Raw genomic sequence first — 12,041 nt, forward strand, 5'->3', positions numbered from 1 at the left:
ACGCCAGAAAAGAAAGGAAAGACACCTGTCATGCAGCAATTACGGCCCGACCCTGTCTTCCAACATCATCTGCAATGTTGGCCAACGAGCCTGTGGCTCAAGAATCTGACTCTTCAGTCACCAAAGGACCCATGAAAAACAAAACCTGTGAAAGAGATCATCCTTGGCCTTAAGGGATTGCCAGCAATTCACAGAGGAAACAATATCACACACAGAGAGGTGGTCTCTTGGGTAGGTATGTCTCAAGCCAGTTAATGTTTTATAAATCATACTCAACAACTTAAATGTCACACATTGCTTAAGTGGGCAGCTGTATTTAACGTGTTTCAGTTTCCAATTAATTTAAGGGGTAGCCCCTTATAGTACATATTGCAGTAGTTTAATGTTGAGGAGTCCAAAGATGTGGATAATGGTAGCCTTGTCTGCATCAGATGGAAAACCTACCTTTTTGGCCAAGCACATATCAAACAAATTGTCTTGGTCACTGCTGTAATATGCTGGCCCAGAAGTTGCTTGAGAGCTGGCATCATCCCTATGTTGTGAACTCAGGAAACTAATAGAGAACAAACATCCTCAATCAGAGGAGTGATGCTATCTGTGCCATCTACTTCAGGTGCTTTGCAGCCAACCATTGTCACTTCAGTCTTATTTAGATTGAGCTTTGGTCAGTTTGCTCCAATCCATGCCCCATTATTAGTTGACATGCTTGACCATAGCACGTGAGTCAAGAAGAAAGACATCGAGAAAAGAAAGCTAAGGATCATCTACATACTGAAAACACCTTATCCTGTGCTTTCTAGCTAACCCTTCTAATAGTTACATATACACATTAAATAAGGGGTGTGTGTGTGATAAAATGGAACCCTGTAACATTCTAAAGTTGGGAGCCCTGGGGAAGCAGATCAGTTGCCCACAGCTACCCTTTGTATTCTTTCTTGAAGAGAAGACTGAAGTCACACACAAGTAGAAGTCGAGTCACCACCTCTTTATTAACATAGAAGGCACATGACAATTCTAATACCTTTGTCCATTGTCAGATCATTGACTAGCACAACCAGTTCAGTCTCCATGCCAAACCCAGGTTTATGTACACATGGACAAGTAACAAGGAGATCTGAGTCATCTGTGTACTGAGAGTTGTCACCGTAATCTTATTCGCAATTTAAAAATGGAATATTAGATCTGACAGAAGTTGTCCATGTAAACATCAATTCATGGTTTCTTAAAAGGCCACACCATTGCTTTCTTCAGTAGTCATTCTGCACTCCTTAAAAATGTTAATCTCAGACAACAGTGGAGCCAGCACTTTCCAGCTGGCCTACACCATCTAAAAATATTCTTTTGCCTTTCACATGCCACAAAATTTTACTTAAAAAAAATCTTTATGCTGCAACCAACCAGATTTCCACCACCAGCACAGTAGTAGTTGTCTCCACTTGTTGCATGTCATACTTAAGTCATGTGACCTTGTAGGATGTCTACAGGTCTTCCATAATATTATCCTATGGGGGGGAGTCAGGAGAGGGAGATTGTATGTGTGGGAATTATTATAAATTATTTGTGTAACAGTTCTCTTCTTAAATTTAAAAATATTTGTAATGCACTGTAGAATATTTCTCTTACCGTTCTGAAAGGTTTGTAGCACAGTGCAATACCATGAAGTAGTTGAGTTTGCCATTGTGACACTATTTGTTATTGTAATGCAACAGAGATAAAACCGGGGATTTTTTTTTTTTGCTTTGTTATACAGTCTGACTTTCCATTTCATTGTTTGCTGATCTTTTCTCTCCTCCTGTCTGTGAAGATAATGTAGTGTCTTCTCTCAGTCAGTACTGAAAATAGATTTTATTTTCTTATTCTCCATCAGAAGAGATTGTAAAGAAACTGCTAGCTGTTTCTCTTTGTGAGACTGAGCCCATGTTTTTTTAAATTTCCAGCAGAGGCTCTTGATTGGATAGTTAATTGATAGTTTGGATAATGTAGGTGGGGGGAAAAAAAAACCCTGGGTAAATCAAGTATTGATTCCCAAGGCAGGCTATTTAAAATACTGACTATTGCAATGACTTTATTAAATGTTATCTTAACAACAGTATTAGGTTTCAGATTCATTAATTTTTGTTAGTGTGTCAAAAATCTCATAAAGAAGGGAAAGTAAGACTGCTTGTTAGCAGTCATCCCTTAAGAAATAAAGTTGTATGACATGTTGGCAGGAGCTAAAAGAGATAACATTATCTGTGCCTCTTTAATATTTCTTTTCCAGTGAAGAAAAGCACGTTTATGATGGATAACATGTGAGAGGAAGGTGGGAAGGCAGCTGAAATTACAGCTCAAGAGAAATATTGCTACATAACTACAAATATTGAGTAGTACTCCTCCTCCCTGTTAATGAGATCTAATTAATATAACCCAAGTTAGAGGTGATTTATATGTAAAAGGCTTTTGAACACGTGCATAGTGCAGAATGCACATAAAGGTTTTGTCTTTGGGAGAAAGACTTTTGGGAAGAAAGACTTGGGTGAGATCAATTTAACTGCTGTTTAAGAATGTGTTTTACACAGAAATATTTGGCCAATCACTGATTTGTTTATTAAAATAATTTCTTTGAGTTTTTGAAGTGTAAAATACTAGACATAAATAATGTAGATCAGTTTTTTACAGGACTGCATGTGGTGGAATGATTACAGCACTAGGAAGTGGAATTCATAGATTCTATTCCCAGCTCTATCAACTTTCTCTGTCACTTGAGGCAGGTCAGTTCTTTCCCCCTTTGTCTCAGATGCTGTAAGGCTAAGTTTAATGTCTGTAATGTATTTTGAGATCTTCTGATGAAAGGCATGATATAATTGCAAAATATTATTGCTACTTGCTAAAGAAAATATCAGACATATGTTGCAGCACTTTACATTTTCCTTTCAAAGTGCTTTATGACCATTAACTAATGGGCAATATAAAATAGAAATCTCACGTATACCTGTAAGGATGGCAGGCAAATTATTCCCATTTATAGATAGGGAAAACTAAAACACAAGTATCTTCCCCGAGACTGGAATCCTGGTCTGTACTAGATACGGGGACACCTCCTGGGTGTGGTGTTCTGTCCCACCTAGTGGCACTGAGACCACTTAGAAAGAGAGAGAAAATGAGTCTGCTCTACAGCCATAGCTAACAGCCATTTGGCTTTTAGCTCATACAGTAGAGGCTCATGCACTGAGCTCCAGAGGTCTCAGGTTTGATCCCGCCTGCTGATGACAGGAGAATGTTGGCGTTACAAATGGGGACTTGTCCAGGATTTCAACTGGGAAGACTCTGAAGCTTGGGATGCGCTTATTCAGCTAGGGGAAGTATGTAACCCACAGTCCTTCTGGGTGTGGTGTGGTGTTGTGTCCCATTTAATGGCACCAAGACCGCTTAGAGGGAGTTAAATGAGTCTGCTCTACAGCCTCAGCTAACAGCCAGTTGGCTTTTAGCTCATGCGGTAGAGGCTCATGCACTAAGCTCCCGAGATTCCCGGTTCGATCCTGCCCACTATTGTTCATGGGCAGTAAACTCCTTGAGTCCATTTTCTTAATATACATTGTGCTCTCTGAATTAACAGACACAGTTACCATTTTTTTAAAGTTCATACCTTGCAGTTCCCTTTGGATTGTGCACTGCGCTGGGATTCCTAGGTAGCAAAAGTAGTCAAGATTATCTCATTCTTGCCTTTTTCTCTTGGATGCAGGCCTTGCCACAGTTACATATGTCTTTGTCATCTCCAGGTTGGATTATAGCAAAGTGCTTTATGTGGGGCTACCCTTGAAGATTACTCCAAAGCATGAGCTACCTCTTAGCTGGTAGTGCTTTTTGTGAAGAGCACATTACATCTGTGTTCTATGGACTTAGCTGGCTACCAGTAGTTCTGAGTGCCTTTATAGGCTGTCAGAGGTGGTTTTCTATAACCTTACCAAAATCAATCTTTGTGTTTCACCTTGACAGAATCAGGTGGGATGGGTTATGGTGGAAGATCCATCCTATTAGATGAGTACTTTGCTCCATCAGTCTGAAAAGTCAGTTTGAACATCAGGGTACATTGCAAGACCTATCTTTTTACTGAAGCTTTGTTTGAAGATGATGGTTTAAATGGTTTTGAACTGGTGAAGTTTATTTTAGAATTGAGCTTTAGTGAATGAATTATGGTAGGCGCATATGTAATTAATCAAAAATTAAATACTGATTTTGTGGAGATAGTTGTACCAGTGCAGTCAAAATGTTGTATAGGGCTCACCTGTCAAAATAACCATGGGAGAGAGCAGAGGAAAGCAGAAGCTTCACCTTTGGGGAGTCCTTCATCGTAATGAGCAGAGGGGTTTCGTCTCCACTTCCTTACTGTACCATTGTGCATGTCTTGAAACTTGAATCATTGACTAAGTGAAACTTTTTATCTCAGTTTAATGAATGCCTTGTAAATATTTAAATATTCAATTTGAGAAAATATTGAAATAAAAAATAAGTTCTAGCCCTTCTTGATACAGGGACTGTGATGGGGTGTGTAAAGCCCATACTACATCTGAAGGGGTTAAAGAGCAACTCTGGGCTGACGGGTGTTTAAACTTGAACAGCTTTTATTAATTTGAATAAAAAAGCTAAACTTTCCTACATCATTGCATTACTGCAAGGAGCTTCCCTTCAAATCATGTTTACATAAAATAAGTATTATAACTGACCAAACATACCCTTCATTTTTAAATAAAACTGAAAAGTGTGAGTCATTGTAAAATCAACTTCTCTAAAGGAGTGCCCAACTATATTTCTCTTTGTTTCATACAGTTTAGGTTTTAGAAAGTAATGCCAGAAAACTAGAAAATTGAAGTAAATTAAAAAGTATTGCAACTAGTTGTTCTTAAATCTAAATAGCAATGAAATAACTTTACAGGAATTGGGCTGACTTTTCCCTTGATGGATGATTCTTAATAAACAATTGAAATGTGTTTAGAGGTTGAACTTGCTTCCATTGACTTCAGTAGAAACAGGAAAATGCCTTGCACTTGTGTTTTTTGAACTGTGTTAGGATAACTAAAACATGGTTCTAGTAGATGAAATGAAAACACAGTAAATGTTGTATAAGGCACTCATGTCACACTATCTGATATTTAGTGTTTTGACTGTTGCCTCAGGCGGTATTGTGAAGGGCAGTAATGATGCTACTTCTGAAGAGTTTTAGGCTACTAAATCATTGGTCTGCATAATATTTAAGGGTAATGAATGGAGGAGAGGGCTGGCTGAACATATGGAGGAGATCCTGTTGAATCTCAAAATGATGTTTAGCTCTATTAATCACTAAATAGCCTTCCCTCTCAGAATTTTGCTCCTACCTCATGCATCCCCAATACCTTCTTTGGAGTTCTGCCAAAATTGTAGATATATTCGTTTCTAGGTAGATTGCCTTATAATAATAAAACTTTGGCATAATATATTTTTATATTGCCTTCCAACTGAGAATTTCAATCTGCTGAATAAGAGTTAGTTAAGACTCAGCATATACCTCTGAGGTATGGTATGGGTATATGCTTATTCTCATTGGATAGATGGAGAATTTGAGATACAGAGAGGTAAAGTGAATCGCCTAAGATCTAACATGTCAGTGACAAACCGATGAACAGAACATAGTTTTCCTGACTTTCAGTCCTCTGAATGAGCCAGTAGACTGTTGCTCATGGATTAGCAATGTTCCAATCTTGGTAATACTGTTTTAAAGGACCATAGATTCACTCAATCCTGACAGATTGTATTTTATTTTTGTTTTGTATTCATCTTTTCTCGTGGATGATTGTTGAGCCATGTACTCTAGTAACATTGAATATTGCCACTGCTTGAGTAGTTTGCTCTGGTGAGTGATTTTTCTTCTTCCTCTAGATTAATTCTTTCTCGTCCTTTCTGTCAGTCAACACATCTTTTCATACTAGTGAAACTGAAAATAATCGGAATGACTAATATTCCGCTTGGTTCTTATAGACATTGAATGTGTACATTACCTAGGAAGAAGATTGATTGAGAGGTAATGGTCTAGGTTTTGTGATAGACTTTGATGTCTCTGACAAAGGTGAAAGATCTCATTTCAACACTGATTTTCTTGAAACATCACCTAATTACACGGTCACATTGCACTGTATAGCTATAAAACTAATTTGAAACTCTGAAATATTGATTTTGACTTTGAGATGTAATTCAAGCTCTCTAAACTTCGAGTTCTTATTTAAAAAATTGGAATCTGATGCGTAATGTCCAGAAGTGGTAGGCTTTTATTTGAGTCAGTTACCTCACATTTATATAACCTGTTTTCCTAATTGCAAATTACTTCTCCAGATACACTAGTTGTAATGGGTCCATGCTTCCAGCATGCAACTGGTGGGAACTCTAATAGCTTTGTAGTTTTTGGACAGGTGCATTCTGTTTTACTGGAATGCCATCAGTTTGCATTGGTGTCTGTAGGGAGAAAGGGAAAAGACAGTGTGTGGCAGATGTGAAACATGGAATATTCAAAGATTATTTTATCAGCTTTATAAGTGTTATATGTATCTTTATGGCTTGGTAGTGATCATATTTCTGTCTCAGTGGGTGAGTAAAAGGGATGTTGTTCAGGAAATAAAATCAATGATGTGTAATTAATGCAAATACCTAATCCCGAAACAATGTAGATATCAAGTCTTTTTTTAGGTTACACCTTCAAGGGAAATAGTATATACTGGTCTGACCTGGTTCAAGAAGCCTAAGAATACAAAATACTTGAAACTGCATAAAGTGACCGACCTGATCTGAGGAAGAGGGTCACTTGCACTTGATCCAAGAACTGACTGAGTCTGTGCCCAGAGACAGGCTCTGTGGGAAGGTCTGAAGTATTTTAGTCCTGTCAGGATTTTCCCCATGTGGAGGTTGGGTGAATAGAAAGCTAGACATGCATACAAGCTGTTTGTTTGTATATGTTTTTTCTGTAATGCTTTTCTTCTGAATAAATAGTACTTTGCTTCATAAAATCAGACTTCATGAGCTAATCACAGTAAATTGCAGGAGCCTGCAACCTAAGACCCAGGTCTAGCTCCCTGAGAAACGTGGCTGCTAGAGGCTTGAGACCTAAGAGGGGGTGACCCTTGATGAGGCCACAAAGGGGATAAAGGTGCTACTAACTCAGGAACTATGACATACAGTCCCTGTCCCCTGGAGTTTATGGTGTATGCTTGATAGAAAGCTGAGGCAATATTCTAGATGATAATTACTGGTGGAGACGGTGCAGCTCAGTACTGCCCTGATGGGGTGTAGCATTATTTCTATAGTTCAGTGGTTTTTTTGAGGCAGTGAACACCATAATGCCTTACATTTTGGCTTTTTTGTTTTTGATTTTTTTTTTATCCTTTTCAGTTTGGGAAATGTTTCTTTCAAGTATTGATGGTGGTGATGGCCAATCTTAATTGCCAACAGACAAAGTTCAGGGAGAAGTCATTACTTTTTACCCATTAATGGAGCTCTTTGTGATGTTTTCTAGTCTGCCTATTCAGGAGCTTTCCACAGCAGGATGCTGTGAAGATTGTCCTACCTCTCAGGGCAGCAGGAGTTTCAGTACTGAAGACATTAAGTTGTCCTAAAGAAGAAATGCTCATGCCAGGCAGCACTGAAAGACACTACTCAGGGAAAATGAAGCATGAGTAGATACTAAGGACCCAACACATAAAGCAATCTCCCATTGGGATGTCTTTCCTCCCTTCTCCTCCCCCCAGTTTCTCTCTCTATGCACAGATGTAGTTAGCCTAAGGGACTGGCACAGATGATCTAAGTATTAGACCATGTTGCCATGGCATCTCCTCTCAGCACCCATCCATGCTCCCATGTGCATCTATTCATCTAAGAGACTAGCACTTTTGTCCATCCACTAGCAATCTTTGCCTTATTCCTTTTCACCTTCCAGGAGAAAGGGGTCAAGACAAAGGATGTCTCTCCCCCAGCACATGGAATGTGAGGCAGCCTCTGTGGCAACCATCCAACCAACTTCCTAGATGAGAAGCTTGCTGGGGGCACACATTTCAGATAACGTTATCTTTTTCCTCTCTGCACCTGTGCATTAAGGGTGCAGCCATGATCAAGCCTCTGTGTAGGGAGAGGTCTAGTTTTGGAAGAGTTGTAAACTTCCTGTCACATTAGTGCTTGGTGGTAACTCTTGATGCACACAAAGCTTGATGGCTATGAAGAGCTGGTGCCTCTCAATGGATGTTTTCTAGGCCAGCTTTCTAGGCTGTTTTGTGCATGTTTGGGTTGATGAGACTTGGGAAGGGAAAAATCTCTGGAAAAGATCTTTCAGCCCTCAGGTAGCTGAGCATATCTGCTTGTGTGCATACAGATCCTGATTGCAGGTGCCTGAATCTTCACATGCTTGCTCATTTGGAGCTTGATGTAAACTAGCAAAGTTGGGCAATTGTGCATACATGTAACTGTGCACTCACCTGGCGACTGAAAACCATGCTGGGTTCTTCAGACAGGGTCCCAGTCTAGGACTCTAATTTCTGGGGTGACATGAGGGACTGAGAAGGGAAAGGCATGAAGCCATATTCTATCATATTACCTTTTAGAAAGGAAGGAAAAAAAGAGAAGGAAGAACTAGTCTTCTTTTAATGGCTGCCAGGCATAACTTCCTTGGAAAAAAATATGAATTACAGGCTTGAATTTTTTTTAAAAACACTCGGTGTTCAGTTGTACACCTAATATGGAAAAGTAATCACTGAATGGGTGTGCAAATGGTCAGATATGCACTTAATTGGTGCACATACACTTTGATGCACCTGCCTTTTTGGAAGTCGAACTCTGCATTTCTGTTTGGCATTATGAACTTAAGAAATTTAAAGAAAAGTCATGCAATATGTTTCTGAGCTATTATATGCCTTAGTTGGTGTCTTGAGGTACAGTGCTGAAAACTGATAGATCTTTTTAATTCTCCTGGAGAGTATAGTAATCCCTGTGAAACATACTGTCTGTGACTTAAATCTGCTCTGAAAAAAACACTTTGTAGAAGTGAATTTCCCGTGTGTTAATGTGAAAGGTACACTCTCTTTTATCCACATTTGCTTGTAATGCTTTCCTTGTTGTGGGTTAACTAATTTAGTATATATTAGTTGCCTTTACATTGTGGAAAGATAACATGTTTTGTGGTGTGACTTGTGCTGTTATAAGCTTGTTAGTTACTAGATGGGTCCTCAGTCTTGCTACCCTGTGGGGGAGAACACAATTTATGACTTGGTTCATTTCCATTTTGGCAGAGGTGGAGTGTGCTGAGGAAGTATACTCATTGTAGCAGGAAGAAGCACTTTGTATTACTCAGTAGTGGCTTCTCAGCAGGCACCGAAGTGGCTGAAAGGATAGCTAGGAATCATGATGAAGTTAAAGGGAAAATATTTTGGTGCTCTGATGCTAAAGTTTTTGAAATAATCTTGGGCAGTTATCCTCCCAATCCTCAGAAAGTAGGTATATGGGGAACTCTAATATTAGAGTCAACTTTACAAATCTTGTACGAGGTTGGCCTGCCTTGTATGGGGTAGAGCAGTGGTTCTCAAACTGTGGGTTGGGACTCCAAAGTTGGCCGTGACCCCATTTTAATGGGGTTGCCAGGGCTGGCGTTAGACTTGCTGGGGCCAAAGCCCAAGACCAAGTCCCACTGTTCGCGGCCGAAGCCTGAGACCCATTGCCTGGGGCCAAAGCTGAAGCCTGAGTCCTGAGGACTTCATCCCTTAGTGGCGGGGCTCAGGTCACAGGCTGAAGCTTTGGCCGCTACCCCCCCCCGCGGAACAGTGGTGCTCATGCTTTGGCCCCTCCACCCGGGGCAGCTGGGCTCAGGTGGGCTCAGGCTTTCGTCCCCCTCCTGGGGTCATGTAGTAACTTACCTTGTCAGAAAGGGGTAAGGGTGCAATGAAGTTTGAGAACCCCTGGGATAGGGTATGAATGTGAACTCTTATCTTCTGCCTTATGTGCGAGCTAAACCATTATGAGTTCTTTAACATAGTTTTGTGTGGGAACTTTTTGATAGTTTTGCTGTGCTATATTATTCAGTTTGGAATCTTTCTCTTTCAGCCCTTTATACACTGATACAACAGCAATCTAGCAATGGAACAAAGAAAAAATGACAGTTTTGTCCCAAGTATCACACAGTTGGAACACTTTTTGACAGAACACGACTCCAATGTTGTTTGGCTATTAGTTGGTAAGTTGAATATATTCTGGTTTTGTTAAACGTTTTTGTGAATCCATTAAACATACTTTTCTAGATAATTGGATGCTTATATAGCATCTGTTACCCAGAAAGATCCCAAAATATTTGCAGATAGAAGCCCCTTCATTCACCATGCAGCTGTTTAATAGCACCCAGCAACACTACTACACAATTTAAGAAGGAAACAAATAATTGCTTTCAGTTTAAAACCTCAGAGAATTGGGCCTAATCACTAAGGTTAACTCTATTCCTATTTTCCCCCCTCCCACCAAAAAAAGCCTCTGTGGGAACTTCACTGACAACAAGAAGTTGGGGGCACAATTTTATATCTTGTATCTGGAAGAAGGCCTCTCCAGTAGCAAAGCACCTTCTACTACCAGAGAGTTTAAAACAGCTCTTTGATTTATGTTTTATATATATATCCACACACACAAGAATGCAGTATCATAACAATATATTTCATTTTTTCCTGTTATGTGGAGGAATGACTAAGTTTTCTAAAAGATTTGAAAGTAGTAGTGGTCTGTGTTGCAATAAGTGTATAGTGTAGGATGCACTTATGTGTCTGTCACATGAGATAGCGCACATATACTAGGTATGTGGCACAAGTGTAGGGCAGTCACATTGTACTGGAATGGGGAAGCCATAGTTGTGTAATGCAGGTTACTCAAGTGCGTGACAGTAAAGCCTCTACATCACACCAAACCATAATGGAAGCATTACAGCGTGTTACACGGTATAAGGGTGATGCAAGAGCATGAGAACCTACCTCAGGACAGGCTATTAAAAACCAGGGCACAAACCCCTAATTGGTTGTGAGTTCTAAACTTAGATTTCACCAACCAAGTGCAAACTCTGTAGGCACTTGAACAGCTTTAACACAGAGTCACAGATGATCCCCTTGGATACTCCAGTCTGTCTTGCCATCCAGGTGAGCATACCTCTAAGGTAGATGGCCAATTGCACCACGAATCACAGCAAAATATTCAGGTTACTTCTGATCCCAAAGGACCAGTCCCTGACCCCAGGTCACTTGTGCTTTAGGTCTCACACCAACGACAAGGCCAATCCCATAATAAACTATCTGAAGATTTATTAAATTGGAAAAGGAAATTAGAGAGTTATTCACATGGGTTTGGTGTGTTGGAAGTAAATCCTAGTGGAGATGATTGAGTGATTCTGTGTATTTTAACTCTTATCTGGTAACAAATAAACTGGTCTCTGAGAGACTATCTCCAGGTGTTGTGAGGTGAAATGTACAAATATTAATGACACTCTTGTAGGAATAAATATATTACAGCTGGTAAGCGGGTATGTTTTTTTTTTCAATTTTTTTGTTGGAACTTTATTCCACTAAATTTTCTGAGGAAATTATTACTAGTGTTGGAAGGTAAATACAAAGCAAGCAGTTCTTTGCAATAACTCTAAACAAAAAGTTTGCTTTTTGTTTACTTTTGTATTTAATTTTAAAATGTATTTTTTGCCCATTATTGTGAGATCTGGGTACATAAAATAAAACAAAAGTATTGCATGCCATTGACACAGCTCAGACCCACTCATGCCCCAACTGTCTTGGTCAATGGATGAAGATGATAATTCATACTAAGGAAGAGCTGCAGTTTTTTTGTTTTTTTTTTTAAAGTGTCTTCAACCAAATACTAAAATTGCCAAATGTTGGTTCTGGTGGATTGTAATAAAGAATGAATTATAGAGCTGAATACTTTCTGCTAAATTTTCCTCCCCATTTCCGGAAGGCCCCCTGGGACAGACAGTAAAACTTTCCTGTTGATTGCAACTAATAAGGTAGAAATTGCAA

The 12,041-nt window shown here is 39.5% G+C and overlaps 1 protein-coding gene across 1 annotated transcript in view; it reads left to right on the top strand.

Annotated features, from left to right (window-relative positions):
• The window catches only part of KIAA1109 (KIAA1109 ortholog), a 244,747-nt gene that overhangs the window by 15,835 nt on the left and 216,871 nt on the right, over positions 1–12,041 (top strand). The window contains exon 2 of the mRNA XM_034771463.1: positions 10,087–10,216. Within this exon, the coding sequence (XP_034627354.1) occupies positions 10,120–10,216 (97 nt within the window). The 5' untranslated portion in view covers positions 10,087–10,119. The remainder of the gene's footprint in view (positions 1–10,086; positions 10,217–12,041) is intronic.

Source organism: Trachemys scripta, chromosome 5, assembly GCF_013100865.1.
Source record: "Trachemys scripta elegans isolate TJP31775 chromosome 5, CAS_Tse_1.0, whole genome shotgun sequence".
NCBI classification, from domain to species: domain Eukaryota; kingdom Metazoa; phylum Chordata; order Testudines; family Emydidae; genus Trachemys; species Trachemys scripta.